Source organism: Megachile rotundata, chromosome 4 (genome assembly GCF_050947335.1).
Source record: "Megachile rotundata isolate GNS110a chromosome 4, iyMegRotu1, whole genome shotgun sequence".
Taxonomy (NCBI): domain Eukaryota; kingdom Metazoa; phylum Arthropoda; class Insecta; order Hymenoptera; family Megachilidae; genus Megachile; species Megachile rotundata.
In genome coordinates, this window is record NC_134986.1 from 18,651,058 (window position 1) to 18,670,552 (window position 19,495).

General features: G+C 37.9%; 5 protein-coding genes across 9 annotated transcripts; 2 read left to right on the plus strand and 3 right to left on the minus strand.

Annotated features, from left to right (window-relative positions):
* Positions 1-60: 60 nt before the first annotated feature.
* On the plus strand, positions 61-1,419 carry LOC100877827 (peptidyl-prolyl cis-trans isomerase H). The gene is made up of 2 exons (XM_012291904.2): positions 61-221; positions 744-1,419. The coding sequence occupies exon 2, from the start codon at positions 767-769 to the stop codon at positions 1,319-1,321; it is 555 nt and encodes a 184-aa protein (XP_012147294.1). The 5' UTR covers positions 61-221; positions 744-766; the 3' UTR covers positions 1,322-1,419.
* A 243-nt stretch (positions 1,420-1,662) lies between these two features.
* LOC100877717 (tyrosine decarboxylase) lies at positions 1,663-5,958 on the minus strand. 4 transcript variants are annotated; one of them, XR_013037807.1, is made up of 4 exons: positions 5,103-5,957; positions 2,909-4,365; positions 2,527-2,827; positions 1,663-2,399 (listed from the first exon to the last, which is right to left on the minus strand). XR_013037807.1 is itself a non-coding variant. In XM_076530442.1 (4 exons), the coding sequence occupies exons 2-4, from the start codon at positions 5,301-5,303 to the stop codon at positions 2,704-2,706; spliced, it is 1,782 nt and encodes a 593-aa protein (XP_076386557.1). In that variant the 5' UTR covers positions 5,304-5,333; positions 5,624-5,958; the 3' UTR covers positions 1,663-2,703. The 4 variants fall into 4 exon arrangements, 3 of the variants coding, with proteins under 3 accessions (XP_076386557.1, XP_076386556.1, XP_076386558.1); XM_076530442.1 differs by having other exon boundaries at positions 1,663-2,827; positions 5,103-5,333; positions 5,624-5,958; XM_076530441.1 differs by having other exon boundaries at positions 1,663-2,827; positions 5,103-5,333; positions 5,476-5,956.
* Positions 5,959-7,048: 1,090 nt separating this feature from the next.
* LOC100882280 (aromatic-L-amino-acid decarboxylase) lies at positions 7,049-15,237 on the minus strand. Its single transcript, XM_012291930.2, has 15 exons — positions 12,988-15,237; positions 12,546-12,860; positions 11,769-12,014; positions 11,581-11,694; positions 11,380-11,431; positions 11,137-11,207; positions 10,836-11,078; positions 10,590-10,715; positions 10,282-10,520; positions 9,912-10,086; positions 9,318-9,483; positions 9,193-9,245; positions 8,922-9,118; positions 8,774-8,851; positions 7,049-8,270 (listed from the first exon to the last, which is right to left on the minus strand). The coding sequence occupies exons 3-15, from the start codon at positions 11,967-11,969 to the stop codon at positions 8,132-8,134; spliced, it is 1,854 nt and encodes a 617-aa protein (XP_012147320.1). The 5' UTR covers positions 11,970-12,014; positions 12,546-12,860; positions 12,988-15,237; the 3' UTR covers positions 7,049-8,131.
* Positions 15,238-15,306: 69 nt separating this feature from the next.
* Positions 15,307-17,506, plus strand: Rpp25 (ribonuclease P protein subunit Rpp25). The gene is made up of 5 exons (XM_003699818.3): positions 15,307-15,325; positions 15,401-15,511; positions 15,578-15,756; positions 15,817-15,927; positions 15,989-17,506. Exons 2-5 carry the CDS (start codon positions 15,401-15,403, stop codon positions 16,200-16,202), a joined length of 615 nt encoding a protein of 204 aa, XP_003699866.1. The 5' UTR covers positions 15,307-15,325; the 3' UTR covers positions 16,203-17,506.
* Positions 16,305-19,484, minus strand: Mob4 (MOB kinase activator 4). 2 transcript variants are annotated; one of them, XM_076530450.1, is made up of 5 exons: positions 19,189-19,484; positions 18,401-18,774; positions 18,181-18,315; positions 18,012-18,117; positions 16,305-17,277 (listed from the first exon to the last, which is right to left on the minus strand). In XM_076530450.1, the coding sequence occupies exons 1-4, from the start codon at positions 19,351-19,353 to the stop codon at positions 18,021-18,023; spliced, it is 771 nt and encodes a 256-aa protein (XP_076386565.1). In that variant the 5' UTR covers positions 19,354-19,484; the 3' UTR covers positions 16,305-17,277; positions 18,012-18,020. The 2 variants fall into 2 exon arrangements, with proteins under 2 accessions (XP_076386565.1, XP_003699864.2); XM_003699816.3 differs by having other exon boundaries at positions 16,305-17,505; positions 19,189-19,478.
* Between the last annotated feature and the right edge of the window lie 11 nt (positions 19,485-19,495).

The following is a 19,495-nucleotide window of genomic DNA, read 5'->3' on the forward strand; positions in this document are numbered from 1 at the left end:
TTCCAGCATGATTTTAATTCGAACTTTAATATTTTCAACTTTCGTTCGCTTTTGTAAAGGGAACAAGCGCAACAGTCACGTGTCTATACCGGTACTAAATACAAGTGCGCGTAATTTTGTGAAATAAATAGTAATAATCACAATTTATAATTATTATTGTATAATGTGCAATATTATTTCAATAAGCACGCTTCAAGTTTCAATGAACACCTGCTGAAAACGTAAGTACTAACATATAAAAAATAATAACAAGAATATACTATTACACGTGATTTTAAATCTTGTAAATACGCTGTGTTATTTATAAAAATCTTCTATATTATAATAAGAAGAGCCCCGATTATTTTATCATATGTAACAATAAAAATTCTTTACATATTTTTTCCAAATGATTTACTTTCAATTTAACATGTTTCATTTACATCAAATCAAACACTAACCTATGCTTGATATTCATCATTTTCTCCCACCATTATCGTTGATACAAGAAAGATTCTGTCAATGTTTACAACAATAAATTTTAAACTTAGTGTAAGAAAAAGTGTATCATAATTACACGTAAATAATTATGTTTAAAATATATTACATTAAGTAAAAATCATATCTCAAAACGAAAGTTGTAACCTCAAACGCACAGTGTTTACGCGCGCACGTTGAAGAGGTTATGCCGCTACTGTTTCGCTTTAACAGACTGATAATTGGAAAATAAACAATACCAAAGTAATATAAGGAACGTTTTTAAGGTTTATAAACAGAACGCACAAATATGCCTACTTGGAATCAAATACAAGCTCAACTACGAAACCCAAATAACCCGGTTGTTTTCTTCGACGTTTCCGTGGGTACAACGGAAATTGGACGAATGATTTTTGAACTCTTCGAGGATGTTTGCCCAAAGACGTCAGAGAATTTTCGTCAATTCTGCACTGGAGAATACAGGAAAGATGGTGTACCTTTGGGTTTCAAAGGTGCCATTTTTCACAGGGTAATCAAAGACTTCATGATCCAAGGTGGTGACTTCGTAAATGGAGATGGTACTGGAGTCATAAGTATTTACGGTGGTGGAACTTTTCCTGACGAAAACTTTACGGTGAAACACGACTCACCTGGATTGTTGTCAATGGCAAACAGTGGGAAAGACACTAATGGGTGTCAGTTCTTCATTACTTGTGCCAAGTGTAATTTCTTGGATGGTAAACACGTTGTGTTTGGAAGAGTTATCGATGGACTTTTAGTTATGAGAAAAGTGGAGAATGTTCCCACTGGACCGAACAATAAACCAAAAATTCCTGTGACAATATCTCAATGTGGACAAATGTAATAGCTAAATAATTGTAATCTACATATTTTTATAAGCAACTGTGTAAAGTATACCATAATATGCTATATTTTACAGAACTAAACATAGTTTTAATTGAACACCTTTTCTTAGTTTTAATACACCTAAACTAATGAAGTACAATTATGTATCGAATCGATAACTAATTACTCTTTTGCCTTAAAGCTAAGTCTATTGCCTCTAGGAGTCTCATAATTTCTCATCAACAGGAATTGCCTATCAGGTGCTGCCAATTTAATAACTGCTCAATTTAGTCGAAGGCTTTTATAGAATAAATACCTGTTGAAAAAATTCTTCTTCAAATGAAATTAAAATGAAAGCAGTTACCATTTTACGAACTTCAATTTTATTACATTAAATTTACATATGAAATAAATATTCACTGTACAATCTATATTGTATCATGTTAGATAGAAATTCAAACGTATTTGAATACCATTTACAACTCGAATATATCTTTTTAGAAATAAAACATTCATGGTAAATAGGTACATGTGATCTAATTCTACGATTGGTGTCGATCGAAAAGAACAGAAATTCCAACCATGAATCTTAGGTCTTTTAGTTCGTATCTACTTCCGGTATCTCTAATCGAAAACGATATCATTTATTCGTACACAGTTCGTTCATTAAATAATTCAATCTCGCAACTATTCGATATCCTAAGATATAATCGATGTACTTAATAGTGAAGTCTTATTTCTGTATAACTACATATTCATTTTTAATATGGTCTGAATTGTTACACGCAGGGCCGCCGCGACGTGTATGAAGTTCATAATCTGCAAGACCAGGAGTTTATTTGTTTCAAGGTTGAAACGTTTCAAATTCAAAATGTCTGAAGCTCGGAATGTCTCAAATTTGGAATTCTCCAGGATTTAAAATTTGGAACCCTTCAAACTTGAAAAGCTTCAAGCTCAGAATACTCGGAAGGCTCTGAACCCACCTCGCGCCGGCCCTGGTTACACGAATCGATAAATTGGTTATACATTGATTCTACGTATGTATAATTAGTTTCTTCATAATCCCAAATCCGATACGAAATTACGTGTTAGCATCTCTGAAAAGCAAGGAATCTTATGCATTCACTGTACCGTTTATAGAAAATGTTATTGGTCAGCAAATATAATCCGTTGTTCCGGTCGATTGCGGAAAAAATACGAAAATAAATTCCATGCTGAACTTACGTTGCATAAAATCGTGCGTGGAAAGGCAAATTCCCGAACGATTTGTAAACTTCTCGAAGAAGTTTATCGTCGAACCTCTTCAAGAGTTCTGTCACCGCCGCAAACATTAACCAATGCCCTACATCGGAGGCATTTAAAGAGTCCCCAATTTTCGTTAATCTTTAAATAAAATGTTCTTTAGAAAAACAAGCACACGTGTTCACGTAGCTGTATTATTCCAAACAAGAACGGCCGATCACACAAATCACGAATCATCCGGGTATCATCATCGGGATCGTCACGACCTGAAACAACATTACACCTATCATCATCGTCAGCAGCTCACGGCAACGATAGCAACTGGTCCCTCTTCTTGGGCACCGTGAGCTGAGGTGCGGTCTACCTGCTGTTGCAAAACACGTCTTCTTCAATGGTGTCGACCTGCGAGTTGTCGTCGACGACCATGATGGGAGTAGCGCCGTCGTGGAGACTCGACTTCGAGATGGATCTTTTGTACACGTCCCTGGTGACGCTCCTGGTGAAGCTGAACTTGCGCACCAGCTTCTTGTCCAGGGCGGCAGGACTCTTCGGTCCTTTCGCCCTGAACTCTTCCTCCGTGCCCGCGTAATGCGCCAGCATCACCTCCGTCGCGTGTTCCTCGATCACGTCAACGGCATAATCGATGTCATCCTCCGTAGCGTTCTCCCTTACCACGCAGAACCTCAGGATGTATTTGCCCATCACTCTGGCGGGTATCATGTGAAGTCTACCGGAAGCATTGATATTCGCGAGCAACTCTTGATTGATCTCGTCACTCTCCTTCAATCTGAAGCATACCAGTCCTGCCCTGACATCATTGGTGATCTCGAATCTCTTATCCCTCCTCATCAGGGTCTCGAATCGCCTGGCTAGTCTAATGTGGTTCCTTATGTACTTCTGCAACCCAGTGATCCCGTACGACCTCAGCACGAACCACAGCTTCAGTGCTCTGAATCGTCTGCTCAAGGGGATCCCCCAGTGACGGTAGTCGATGGACTCTCCAGACCTGGCGTGCTGGAGGTACAGCGGGTCAACGACGAGAGCCGACGTCAGCTTGACTCGATCCCGCACCCACATGCAGGAGCAGTCGAAGTTGACCAGCAACCACTTGTTCGGGTTCGTGTTGAAGGAGTCCGCGTGCTCGATACCGGCCATGAACGGCCTCATCTCTGGGCAGATGAAGGAGCTTCCGGCATAAGCGCCGTCCACGTGCAGCCAGATGTTGGGGTACAGCTTGCACACGGGCCCGATCTCGACGAGATTGTCGAACGCGCACGATCCCGTGGTGCCCAGAGTGGTGGTCACGAAGAACGGCACTAAACCGTTGGCCACGTCCTTCCGGATCGCGGTCTCCAGCCGTTTACCTCGCAAGGAACCCTTATCGTCGGGCTCCAGGATTCGAAGCTTCACCAAACAGATCATCGCCGCTTTCTCCGCGCAGGAATGAGCTTCCGTGGAACAGTAGGCTACCAGTCGCGGCAGGAAGGCCGAGTCCTCGGTATTGGGGTCTTGCTCCTTCAACGCTCTAATCGCCTGGGTTCGCGCCGCCAACATGGTGACCAGAATACATTCGGAGGCTGACCCTTGTATCACTCCACCGCCCTTCGAGCTTTTGTGCTCCGACAGGAACTCCGGCGGAAGGTCCAACGCTTTGGCGTACCAGTCCAGAACGATCGTTTCCAGTTCCGTGCAGGCCGGGCTGGCTGCCCAGGAGAAACCTATGCACCCGATTGCGTCGGACAACATGTCCCCGAGGATCGAGGGAAACGAGTTCCCTGCTGGGAAGTAGGCGTGGAAGCGGGGATGCTGCCAGTGGGTGATCTGAAAAACGTCAAACGTCCCTTTGCTGATTCTAGGGTCCACAATATTTAACCCTTGCGTGGGCGATTACCTGGGGTGCCTTTTCTATATCTTTTTTTATTTTGGTTAAACTGTCGCGAAATTCGGTCGACATTCTTGTGTCATGCGCTCATAAATTTTAATATATTTCAATAACCTACATATTTCTTTATTATGTTTTATATTTTTGTAGGAATATTAAAATCGCTATAGGTCGTTATTTGTACAGTAATTTATACAGAAAAGGTATTAAAACTTTAGCAGTACCAAGTATCTTTGTATAGATCTAACAATTAATAATTGACTGTAAATTGAAAATTAATTACCATAATTCGAGAAACTGTATTTCGAATTAACGAAAGAAGCACGAATCGTATACATTTTCATGTATACACGTATTGTGTCGATAAATCTTATTTATTAACCAACGCGTGTTTTGAAAACATCAACGAAATGTGCAAAGTAAGGAATACGGGAGACATTAACGCTTCGAAGGAAGTCTGATTTCAATGTTAGAGATCAACTCGACAAGTATTATATTCTAAACAACGTATTAATTAAAGCACCGAAAGAAGAATGTACGGTGATAGTAGACGGTACGTGTCGATTCACGGTCGAGCGGGTTTTTTACTATTTTTTCGTATTCGCGAATATTATTAATATCGAAAGAGGTCGTAATCGATGAACAAAGGGATCGATAATCGAGTTGACTCACTCACCCCGGGCATTATTTTGCAGTCGACGTCCCTCATAATGGCATCCCATGACTCCCCTTTAGCCGGAGCTTCCTTGGCCAGAAGGGGCCTCAGATATCCTGGGTCCACGTTCGCCGTCACCCTCTTCCCTTCCAGAGTACGAAGATACTCGCAGATGTACTCTATCATCTCCTTGCCGCGTACTTGAAACTCATCGATGTTCATAATTGCCGGGTGGAATGTTGCAGGACACAGCTAATTCGTGTAATGAATTTCGTTTGTGATTAAGCACGTTCTCAGCAACTGCTTGTACGTGATCGTGACATTATTTTCAGTATCCTTTTATCGAGGATGCGATGAAACGAACGTCATTCGGTGAATACTTTAGATGAAATACCTTTTCTTATGACGACCGATTTACACTTTTAAGAAAACTAATTGGTGGATTACTCAGAAAACTCGAGTACGTTCACCCACTGTTTCCTTTCGGTTTGTGTTATTGCACGAAGAGGTTTTGCGATCGAATTATAGCGGAAAAATTGTACCTTGAACGCGACTCGATCACGGAGAGAAACGCGTAACAAGTTTATCCCACGTTGGAGCTGAGACTGGTAGCACCTGCCAAAGCGCCGGTCAGTTTTATGCGCACCTCCTCTTTGTACATCCCTGCTACGGCCAGATACAATTAAGGCGGAGCTTCGACAATCGTGAACAATTTTAATTTGCCTGATTCATTGTGATTTCGTAGCTACAAAACCTACCGATAACGGTGCTATTAAAAGGGGGTTGCAACGTTTCTTGATAATCTTCCGCATAATTTGCGACTTTCTTAAGGTGCTACTAATTATTTGGTTGCTCAAGGTTAAAGATTAGGCAGTTATTTTTATACAAGCGTTTCAGTACTGTTATTTTAATTTATTACTCTACTGCTATATTATACAACTATTTTATAATTCACTTTATTTTCCATGAACACCTATTTTTATTAAATTTGTCAAAGAAATTTCGTACACTTTCGACGATCAAATACACATTTCTTCGACTAGTCAACCTTTTTAAATTTCATCCCGAATGTAAAATCGTACATCTCTTTTGTACGAATCCGTATAATTATTTATAAGAAGTTCAGATTAATATTTAAAGAGAAATCGTGAATTAAGATCGATTCACCCCTCAGATGAGAGTCGTTTCGTTCAGATTTCCGAAAATTCATGAGAGGGTGGTTGGTATCAATGGCAATGTATCATGGGGTCGGTGGTTGAATAAGCCCCAGCGTGTTGTCGATGATGCACAGGGAGTAAACTCACCCCCTCCTACCCCGTTTATAAATAGACGTTTACTCTTCACCTACATTTACAACACCCCGTAGAAGCGGTGACAGGTCACCGCTCAATCTTTGTAACACATACACACATATGCAGAGCCGACGATCACCATATTTTCTCTCTGATCGCCACCTTCACGCATGATCTGTTCGCGTCCGACGTTTTCGAATTGGATTCCCATTCGAGGATGGCCAGACCATTGCCACGTTCAAATTAATTAATCTCCCCACTGATTCTTCACTACTGAACTTTCTGTTTCCCATCGATCCCTGTAAACTCTCTTCTCGAATTTTTTTAATTAGAGAATCTTTTCTTTAGTTTGATTACTTTAAATCGATTATAATTAAGCAAAATAAATTTTAAATTCTTAATAATGTACAGAAAAGATAGTTTACATGTTTGTTTAAAAGAAAAAGTGTCGATGTACTCTTTTCTTAATGACAAAATTCTACTTTCGCATGTGTCAAGAAGTTGAAAGTTCTGAAGAAATAAAAATGTAACAAATATTTGTTACATGAGGAAGCTTATTAAATGCAAATCCAAATTCCTAAATTTCACGCGTTGTAACAATAAACTTGATAATACCAATTCGCTTATAATTTGGGAATACAAGAGTGAATATAAAAAAGAAGAAGATGACCAGACTTCTGAGTGATAGTATATATTAGGAAGAAATTACATTATATTAACATTGATCGCATATAAGACGAATCTTTCACTCACTTTTTATTACACCTTTGAATTATCCATTCAAATTCGATTTAATAATAGCTCAAGATCTCAGAACGTTACATATATCATAACGAATAGGCGATCATCTAATTCTTTTGAGCAGAGTCTAAAGAGATGCAGACAAGTACTTTCATAAACTTTCATGTCACAACAACGAATTACATTTTCTCGTTAGCTTTCCTTCCGCAACATCGGTATTCAACATTTAAATCTCCATTGAGTAACTGCTTTTATTCAAGAAATTATCGGGCGTGTTTAATTGAGAACATTCTAGGAATTATTAGCATTCCTCTTCCCACGTAAACCGATTGTACTCCATTGTTTTCTGACGTGACATTTTTGAATCAAGAAATTCGTCGTATTCGTTCGAACGCGTGACAATATTTCACTTGGAACATGAAGAAAGTAGAAAAATATTAACCAAATAAACCGAATAGTCCAGGTGCATCGGTCACCCTCGTGACCTCAACCTTTTCGATAGCGTAATGAACACGGCTCTTTTATGACCTTTTGTATGATATTCACATAGCACGAGTTTTAGTTTCATGTTCTTTTTATCTGCCTGTCGTGATTCATAAGACAAGGGGAACTTCATAGTAAGTAGAGTGTGTTCTACAACACAATTTCAAAGCTTGTACACTCATATAAATCGTTAGGCAAGAACACACGAGTGCAACACTTCCTTCGGCTAAGAACAAATGAAAGCGCATCCTACTATTGCTCTCAATTATAGATCAAATATGTTAACTCGAAAATTTTCGACGAGGAGTTAGATTTAGGTGTGCTTATATCGCTTATTTCATCGAGGACAAACCGATTTGCTGTTACTACATACATACACGCAAACATACACACACATACACACAGTCCCAAAAATCTTTTCGAAGATCCTCGTCTGTAGAACTTCCAAACACTTCCTTCGAGTTCGGCAGTGTCCGTGTGTGTTGATGCACCTGGGAGAAACGTTGGTTAAAGATTGAAGAATCAGGGATTGTTTTACGCTCTGCCATTTGGCGATCTTCCGCGCGATGGCGAAGCGGATGGCGACGGTTCAGGGCTGCAGCCGTTGCTGCTACCGCGGCGACTTCCGGTACCACTTGCCTTCAGACGCACCATTGTATCCAAGTGACGGAATCTAGAAGTATATTAGATTTAGAAATGCTGTACTTTGTTTCATTTAATTTAATTTTTTAGTTCAATGTTATATCACTACTAGATATCTCTATCATTAAATCCTTGAAGACCTTAAATTCCAACATCCTTGTAAATTCCTATGTACCTAGACCTTCTGTATACCTAGTCACAATAACGATTGTTCTAATAATTCAGATTACATGCAAAAGCACTTTGTGTTTCCTTCACTTTGTTCCTGGCACTTAAGAAACTTAATGGCTGTATTTTGCTCATATTATTTATCGCTGAAGAGTTCTTAAAATATCCTGATAAAAAGAATGGAAGTAAAAGGAGGACACGTAAACACCTTCTGCAGTGATCAAAGGAAAAATGAGATAAGATAATTATTTATTTCGCTACTCCGTGCGATAAACAAAAGCGAATTGCTTCCGTGTACGGAAATAAATGAAAATCGCTTATAGCCGATGTTTACTGAGAACTGTGTCAAAAATATTTTGCAAGTACCTAAGAGACAGTTCGCTAGTGTCAGCAGCGTCCTTCGCTTGCATCAAATATGCCAACGGCCAGGAAATCCACGAGCGCCTAAAAGTATCAGATCAGTGATTTCTGCTAAATATTCAGCGATATTCAATCCCTCGACAATAAATCTTACGTGGTAGGATGAGGATTTGAACCAATGCCACCGATCGTTGCCTGTGTGTCTAACTTCGGCCCCGTCCTGTTAGGGGTTTTCGTGAATCCTGGCTGAATAGCGGGATCAGACACCATGCGGACGAAGAAGGACCTCCTCTGCTCCAGGGTGGCTTTCCTTTTCTTCTCGCGAATATCCGCCAGCTCGTCCATAACATCCTAACACATAACAAAAAAAACATGAATATCTTGAATATCGAGTAGCCTACAAAAAATGGAATGAAACCATTCACCTTGGACTCCAATAACTCAGCTAGGTAATCAGTAATGATGCTCCACGCGATGTCTGAAACGCAGAAATAAAGATTGAAGGAGAGACGCAAAAATATTGTTATCGTAAAATTGAAATATTATTTACCAACGTCAGAAGCAGTGGCATTCGGCGCGGCGAGCGCAAAACGAATCGTAAAGCGTTGATTCACTCGCGCTGGCACCATGTGCAGTTTCCCGGAATCGTTGATGGTACTCAGTAGTTTTTGGTTTAACTTGTCGGAACCTTTGGCTCGGAAACATACCAGACCCAACTGAAATTATTACGTTTATATGAAGGAAATCATGCGTTGACAGAGTTACAGGTGTACATTCGCGTGCATTGATGGCTTCTTTCAATAAGAGAAAAAGCGTAGGTTGCCTAATATTCGTTTACATTCATAATTTGATCTTGAACAAATTTCAGCCCTTGTCTCTTCTTTAAACAAAGGAAGCCATCTATGCTAGTGCTTGTGCAAGCTAGATTTCTTAAATCCTTTTTAAATAATAGGAAAATTTAATTCAATATGGAATTTGCTAAAGGATTCCTCTAAGGATAACATGCGGACCCCTATTATGGATGTGGATATTATTATGCAAGACAAACACCGCCTCGTTTACAGTATGTTACATTTGCGAGGAGGAAACAACTCTTTCCTGCTTGAGAAATAACCTAGTTAGCTAGGTAAATACGGGCACGTACCACAACTTCGTTACAAACTTCGAATCTCGCATCTTTCCTGACTAATGCCTCGAACCTCTTCGCTAGTTGAATATGATTCCGTATGTAAGCTTGCAGGCCGGCTATTCCATAACTTCTCATAACAAACCACAGTTTCAGAGAACGGAATCGTCGACTCAATGGTATACTCCAATGTCTGTGAACAGTTTATATTTGATAACTAGTTTCGGAACATATCTACCCTGACACCGTTTGACGACATAAAACAATACGTCTGTCATATCGATCAGAAAACGTACATCATATCAGTTTGAAACTTAATAAATTCCATGATATAAAATAAGAAAGTTGACTGTGAAGTTTGAAAAAGCAAAAGAAGAGGAGATGACACCTGTAATCAATGGCAGTATCCGCATGAGTATGCTGAAGATAAAGTGGATCGACGACTAGCGCGCTAGTCAGTTTGAATCTATCTCGAACCCACAGACAGGAACAATCGAAATTCGTCAATAAAAATTTGTTCGTGTTGGTGTTGAAAGAATCGGCGTATTCGATGCCAGCCATCAGGTACTTCAACTCGGGACAGATAAAAGCGTTGCCTGCGTATGCTGCGTCCACGTGCAGCCATACCTGTAAAAAAGATATTAGTGTTCTTGATTCAAGTAATAATTAAAACCGATAAATTGTTAATGGTCTTACGCCTGGATATTTCCTACAAACTGGTCCTATCTCCCTGAGATTGTCGAAGGAGCAACAAGCAGTTGTGCCTAGGGTGGTTGAGACGAAGAAGGGGATGTAACCTTCTGCGGTATCAGCCTCGATTGCCTGATAAAAATTTTATTATTAATTATTTCGGTTTATACTGATGCTTGAGTTTAGAAATCTACTGCTTATACTGTACTCATTACATTTGTGTTTAATTTTATTCACCCCATTTTACAATACCTGACGCAAAGTCTCTCCGCGCAGCACGCTCTTCTCATCGGGTTCTAAAATTCGCAGCTTCACAAAGCATATCATCGCGTCTTTTTCAACACAGCTGTGACTTTCACGACTACAATAGGCCATAAGTTTTCCAAGAAGTGCAGTTTCGTCCAAATGTGCATGAGCAGGTGACTCTTTGAGCCTAGCGATCGCTTGAGCTCTCGCGGCGAGCATACACACCAATACGCACTCCGAAGCTGAACCCTGAAATTCAATTAAAATTTAATGTGTTCTCCCTGTTTTCTGATGTTGAACGTGTTACCTGTATCACACCTCCGCCTTTGCTGCCTGGATTAAAGTACAGGAAGTCCGATGGTAAACCGATGGCTTTGCCTGAAATTTTCAATTTTCAATATTTGTGAATATTGTTTTTATACAAATTTGCAGCGATCTAATATAATGATTCGATTTAAAGTAATTCTTCTTTTATTCAATCGTGATTGATCGCTAATATTAATGTTTACCAAACATCCAGGTCATATTTAATAAAATAACATTGAATTACCGAACCATTCGCAGACTATCGTCTCGAGCTCCGTGCAGGCCGGACTGGCCGCCTAGAACAAATAAAATGACGAAATATAGGGATGATCGAGCAAACAATGGCCTGGATCAATCCGTCAAACTTGACCCACGTTCACACCCTAATTTGAACGGGAAAGATCGACGAAGCGTTAAATCTTTGCGACAAACTATTTGTTCTCACCCATGAAAATCCGATACAACCTATTGCATCCGCCAACATGTCACCAAGAATCGATGGGAATGAATTACCAGCTGGAAAATAAGCGTGGAATCGAGGATGTTGCCAATGAGTGATCTGCGAAAATGATTTCTTTCGAATTTATAATGTACATTCTAAATGTACATCTTGAAATTCCTTAGTTCGCTTACTCCAGGCATAATTTTTGACTCCACGTCCTTCATGATGTCCTCCCAAGATTCAGGTTGGTGCGGTGCTTCCGAGGGGAGGAGTGGTCGTAAATATCCGGGACCGACATCCGGCGTTACTCTCCGGTTGTGGATATTACTCATAAACTCGCATATGTACTCCACCATTTCCTTTCCGCGCACACGAAACTCCTGAATGTCCATGTTCCTCTTTATTTTAACTCGGCCTTCAGAGATTTGTGGAAAATTCTGAAACAGAAGAATTCTGTTTCTAACATTGCTTCTTCGAGAGGATTTGTAGACTTGGAAATTTGAGGATTCAGTGATTTGAAATTTGGAAACTTGCAAACTTAAAAATTTAGAGTTAGAAATTAAGGATTTATGGATTTGGAGAATTGAGAATTTAGAAACTTTGTAATTTGAGAATTTGTGCAATTGGAAATGTAAAATATAGAAAGTTGCAAATTTGTACGAGACAAGTGTCTTTTTTGTGCTAACAAGAATATTTAAAATTTTATCCACAACCTCAAACACCCCCTAAAGAATGTAATCTCAATGTAACTCTCAGTCATACCACCAAAATTCCAACAGACCCAATTCCACAAAATGATCACAAGTCTAACTTTCAAATGTGCCTGACTCACTCCAAGATTAGCACTAAGCGCACCTAAATAGATCACAAACACTACTCCCTTACAATAATAATTTGCGTACAAACTCTATTAAATTTCACTGCTCCCTGACAAACTTCGAATAAAATGGCCACGCGGAGGGCCCTACCTGTTGCTAGCAAGTTCGAATCGGTCTACGTTGGATGAGCCACGACTGAACAATCCGGAGTTTCGCTAACCAGCACGGATATATCGAGGATCCAGCCTCCGGAGATTCTTCGACTCCTGCGCAAACGCGTCCTTCCGCGGGATCTTGGTCGCGATCCTTGAAAGGACAAGCGGGAGAGACCGATCTATGTACGCCTCCAGATAATTTCTATCAAGGGAACAGTTGACGTACCGTCTGGTTCTTCGTGAATTCATCTTTGTTGCTCCTTGAATTCGTAACAATTGTCTCCTTCACCTCCGCTGTTCGATCAATGACCTTGATAATAATAATGTTGAATTAGACAGAGGTTTATTGAAAGCGACACGTGTTGCCAATGAGGCAATGCGAAGAGTGAGGTTCGACGACAGGTGTCCTCGAGGGTGAATAAAATTTTGGTGCTTACGAAAAATGATGCAATTGGTTGCCTCCTCTCTCTCCCTTTGGTCCGTCAATTTCTAAGGGAGATGGTTAACGGGGGATTCTTCAGGTTCGTAACAGACGGAAAATTGAAAACTTTGGAAATCTGTAGCCTAATCGACTGGGAAATATTCATACGAACGACTGGAACAGAGAATTCTCTTTCATGGAGAAAACTTGTCGATACGGGGGTCTTTCGCGATGAAATCGCCGAGCATCTCCGCCATAGAAGAGTTGCCCACTCGAACAAATTGGAAGTCGAGCTCCCAAGAGCGGCGCCCGATGGTTTATTACGGTGGGAAAAGAACGCCGCGTAGGCATCGTTAAGGAGGTGTCAGACGCAGAATGTCCCCGCTTTGCTCGAACCTGAAGATGGTGTACCAAAAGTGGTCGAAATCCTTGACCTTTCTACGCTGTACTTTTTACACCGACTAAATGAACGTCTTCGCGGTCATTAAATTAGATTCTTTCTTCGGCAAATAATACGCAGGATCGAATTATAAAAACCAGCGTTTAGAGACGGTCTTCGGAATTGGCCGATCGATCAACCCTCTGACTACTCTTTTTTGCTACTTAATACGTTTCTTTGTCTTTCGCTAATGTTCATGAAGTCGAGACACTATTATTACAATGGTGTGATTACTTGCGACACGTCTCGCAAACATAGAACGAACTTCGTAAACACGGAACAAGAGAAACTGGACACCGAAATGTTTAAACGATATTGATCTTACAAGGTGCTACCGTCTGACGATGTCTACCGGGACATTTCTATTATGGACTTTATTGTGGACGCACTACTTGTACTTTGTACATAAAATGTATTTATCTATATTCTTTATCTGTGAAGTCAGAAGAGTCCACATAAGGCTTGCACTAATTACATACTTAATATAATGTGGGCTGTTAAAGGAGAACGAAAAGGGAGGTTACCGTTTGCCTCCAATTTTGAAAAAACCCTGAGAACACTTTGGCAACCTAAAGAGTCTAAGGACCCACAAAAAGTAGCAAATTCGTTAAAACGTTTCCCTAGAGAATTCTGCCACATGCATCCTACGAAAATTCTGCAATACTTCAAAAATAACGAACATCCAATTGTCCCCCGTCTTAGCGCACAGTTTCCATGCAAAAGGGTAAAGGGAGAAACGGTTGAGCACACACGAGCCTAAAGGGAGATGATCAGTCAACTTGTCAATGGAATAGTTCAACGAACCGAAAGTAGCCAAGTGGTGTTCATCGAGCAGTTCGTTTCGCATAGGTAAAACGACGCCCTTTAGGGATAAAAACGTTCATAATGCTGGAATGCAGGGACGAGGGACTGGCTGGGGTGCTTAATAATGCAATATGGCGACGGAGAGTCGCGGCGCTATGCCGGCTATGCCGCATACCACCACCATATACGCCTACACTGCGACCCCCTTAACACACCCCGTGGCTCGGTTCCCGTACGAAGAAGGGATGTACCATGCAATCGAATGCTGATTGGAAAATATTGATGGGACTTTCCCTGTGCGGCTTCATCCCCCCTCGGATGCTTTTTCCAAGCTCGCCTCGGAATTCCGGAAATTATATCGAGCCAACTTTCGAGAGATCGTCCCACTTCTTGGCTGCCGTTGATATTAATTGATCATCGACGTGAAATTAGAGGAACTAATGGCATCACTGTAACTGCGATAAACTACAATATAAAATCTTAGCATCGTAGACAATTGTACTTGAGCTATTTATTTTCTGAGTGATTCATTCATTTATAATTTTCTTGCTAAGTTGTTTCTGTGTTTCATTCTTCAATCTCTATCTCATACCTCCACTGACTAAACTCGTAACAAGGATGAATAAAAGAGGTATTCCCGTTTAAGAATACAAGGAACGTCTCGTATAAGTTTATTCATACTTTAAGTTTATTCAGAGTGGAGATGCAGTAAGAGATGTAAAAAGCGGAATGAATAGTTAGTCTTTGGTCAATGAAAATTTTTGCGAAAAATGATAAAATGATGAACGTCAAAGGTTTGACGTAACAAAAGGTCAAGTTCAGTAAGTCTAGGAAGTCGCAAACACTTAAGCATTCCTTCATAGAGGAAGATGAACTACGGAGTCGGAAAATCTTTATGTCCAAGACTGTACGAGGCCATTCCAAGTTCCATGAATGGTTCCAGCGGTGACACGCCAATGGAGTGAACTCATGACCTACTGCTAGAAGAACGTGGTCTTATCGTTCTTTAACTCCGTTGACTATCTGCAATCAGACGCATTAAAATACCAATTATTAAAAATATAATTGATTAATTATCAAACTGGAACTACCAGTTTGCACATTATTGAATGTAATATACTGTTCAAAAGGAAATTTGATAATTTGAAAAATTTAAATGATTCATAAATAAATATTTTCTCCTCAGATGGGTAAATCAAAGTTAAAGAGAAAGAAATGGACGAAGAATATAAAGGATGAACCAGCAGAATCAAACATCCCCATACCAAATTTGCCAGAAAAGTATCTTCTGATGCGCGTAAGATTGCGTCTTGATAAAAAAAATATCAAACATCAGTATTATCATTAACTTGCAGTATTTTAGGTGAAAACTGGCACGAAGATTAGAAATGTTTTGGGGTACGCATTGAAAGAATTTTCGAAGTACAATAACGTTATTTGGACCGCCGCAGGTCAAGGCATTGGAAAAGCTATTTCCTGTGCAGAGATTTTCAAGAAGAAACAAGGAAATCTTCATCAGATTACCAAATTACGTTATATAGAGTGAGTTGATCAATATAAGGTGCATAGGCTTATATTTGTTGAGTGACGTATAAATTGCAGGTCGGAGAAGTCGAAAACGGAGAACAAGGGTGACTTGAATGCAGAAAATCGCCACGTACCAGAAATACACATTCTATTAGCGAAGGAGATAAAGGATACATCGGAACCTGGGTAACAAATTTTATTGTTAGTTTTAATTTAATATCCTGTTTTTTAATAATATAAAACATAGTTACCAAGCGCCGGATGATTGTGGAGAATTTGTGAACAATGAAGATGCAAAGGATAAGAAAAAAAGTGTGAGACAGGAAGGTGCTAATACGTCCTGTATCGACGCTGAGGAATTCGCAGCTATGGGTTTGAGGACCGGTCAAAAGAGGCCAAAAAGAGAGCAACAAGCTGAAGCGCCACCTAAAAAGAATAAGAGGAGAGAAAAGGATGAATAATAACGAAAGTAAAATAAGTAAATTATATTGTAAACGAACTGTACAAAAAGCTTTTATTGTTTACTTTATTCCTTAACTATGTGTACTTAAATAGCACAAATATTGATATTAAATAGAAAGTTTATTCTTCGTCAATACATGTATATTTGTTACAGAAAGAATCACACACAATGTGGTCTTGATTTTAGTTAGTCGAATGTCATTTTTTGTTTCTTATTTACAAATTATATATACAGTATTACAATTGGTATGAATAGACATTGCAAATACAGTGTGTTATGAAAATTACAGTAGTGTATCTTATGGAAAATCGATTGCAAATTGTTAGAAAAGACTACTCGCGTTAAATGGTTACTAAATGGAACTAAATGTTTTGTAATATTTTTTACCATTAATGCAAATGGAAAATCTAATTTTGTTGCATGGTAATTTTGTATCAAATTGGTATAAGCTTACAAACATTTATATTTAAAGTGAATATAATTTATATAACGATAAAATAATAAATTGCAAATTTAACAGTAGTCTTAATTTTTTTAACGTTATATTAATTGCTGGTGAAAATTATTTATTGCAGCAATATTCGGCAGTAGTATAGATAATATTCCAATACTGATATTGCTTTTCTCAATAAGAAATCTAGAGAATACTTTCAATTAAATATGTATAACGACGCTAATTATAATAATTAAAATTAATACAAAATGGTTATCTGTATTCTCTAGTCTTATTTTTGAAAGTATAAGTACCGAAACAAGTGATAAAACTATTATTCTTTTTATGCGTAACACTTTGATGACCATACTTCTGAGTTTGATTCGATTCATATCATCATCCTTTAATCCATTTTCACAAAGTTTAGCAGTTATCAATCGTAATTTAAAAATTTGTAATTTTACGGCTTACATTAATGGAACTATACGAATACAATCTTACCGATAGGCTCTGTTCAGATATAAAAAGGCACATAAAATTACAACAGTCACAAATTTTATGAAGCTTATGGCTATCAAAGTATTAACATCTTAGACAATAAAAGTTTAACTTCTTTGAACTGATTGTATGTTACTGTATGCTGTAATTGGAAAAAATTCAAAATCTTAAATTTATTAACACGCAAGATAAATATGATATAAATAAAGATATTACAAGTTTTATTATTATTATTAATATATAGTGATTATATTTATATTATATATAAGTATCTGTTTGGTTTAGCTACATCCCGATGATTACAGCTTCATCATTATAACAAGTTGATATCGGTACGGCAGATGGATTTATTTTCTTATCAAGATTTATTCTAATATTGAAAACAAAAATAATTATGATTAATTTACTAATATATTTGATTTCAAAAGAAATTTCTCAGAATTTGTAATGCAATTATGAATTTTCGTAAAAATATAATCAAATACTTTTATACAAATTTACAATATCAAAAAAAAGAAAATAAGATATATGTCGAAGTAATACGTATATAAAAATGAGCATTTTCGTGTTAAAGAATAAAGAATAAGTTCAGTATCTAAAAAAAGGTATAGAGTCATTAAATTACAAAATGAATAATATGTTTAAATGAACACTTAGTAAAAATTTGTTCAAGTGCACTGTTCACAAATTTTATCTTATATATTTTGTGGAGAAATATTTATCAAGCACAGAAATATTTGTTGAAAAATTGCAATGAGTTTCCATTAAAAAATTTATTCGCAATCAAGAACATGTTAGATAAATTAGGTACTGAACCTTTTCAATGCTCTTGTCATGTTTGGAACTACAAGTATTTGAATGATATATCAGAATTACCAATAAATTCTAGGCTTCACTTTCAGTTGTTCCATCTTCTTCCATTATTGGTACTATTAAACTCTCTTTTGACATCAAACTGTACTTTGTCACAAATACTGTGAACCTGCATAAAAAGAAATTAATTTAAAAACATTTGTATTCAGATTTGCTTAATAAATTATTTTACCTGCGACATAAGAAAGTTTTATTCTCAAATTCATCAAATATTGCCTTATGATGAAAGTATGCATGAGAAAAAATTCTATAAACTCTGCGACTAACAGATCCAAGCTTAGCTACTGAAGACTCTTTAATACTCACCCTAAAAGTGGATATGCGTATAATATTTGTGCAGTAACCAATTTGTGTATTATACGAGTTTTGAAAATAATGTTTTATCCATGTACCTGCTGGGAAAGTATTTGTTGCTATTAAGCAAACAAGCTGCACCATCAAGAGTATGTCTTGTATAATCAATAGCTGGACATTCTTTAGGTGTTTTATGAGCAGCACACAAAAATATCCATTGTTCTGTAGCCGTCATTTGACTACACTGTACCGGAAAACATTCTTCTTGCAATCTTACTGTTAAACCATTCAATTCCATACAAAATTGTCTCAAATGCTCGTACTTCCATACAGCTTCATCCTGTGCATCTGGCATTTTTAATATCAAGTCAACATTGGATGGATCCTTTCTAATCATCTGTTGAATATATTGCTGCACAGCCAACGTGCTATCCATTTCTTCGAATGGTTCATCTGGCCACCTACAGAAATCCTAAATGCATAATATTTCAATTTCATAAGACTTAAGATACAAGGAAACCAAGATCTGAATATTGTATTATAGTATTTATTCTAGTGGTATAATAAAAACATATTGTATCTTTATCTGTCAAACTCTGAACCTTTATTAGTAAAACAAAAATATAATACACTTAAAAAGTAAATAACCTAAAAACTATGTTAAAGGTCATGAATAATTTGCACATTAATAAAGTGTAAACAATTATTAAAATATCATTGTGTAAACAATCGCTTTTTTTCATAGCATTGATTTCCAATAGATGCACATCAAGAACGCGTTTAAATATTTCTGCAAGTACGATGCTTATAACCAAACATTTGTTAAATAACGATACATAAATTATAAAAAGAACAAATGATGATCAAAATTCATATATTAATCAACCTTTGCTTTTGTTCCAGGCCTATTTCTTCGAAGGATCGTGGGTCCATCCGCCATCTTCATTTTGCTAGTTGTTGCACTCGTTAATTTTTCTCTGTGCAGATATTTCTGTGTACCGTGTATATAACCAATAGAATGAAAAATATACGGTCGTAGAATATCACTCATTCCTATGAATCAGTAATGAAGAGTCTACTGAAATTAGTTATGTTTACGCAAATCGGGTATGATCTTTTATTGAACGAATAATGCATTGCAAAATAATATTTGTAAAAATGTTAAAACTATTTTTTTCGCAATATTAGATTAT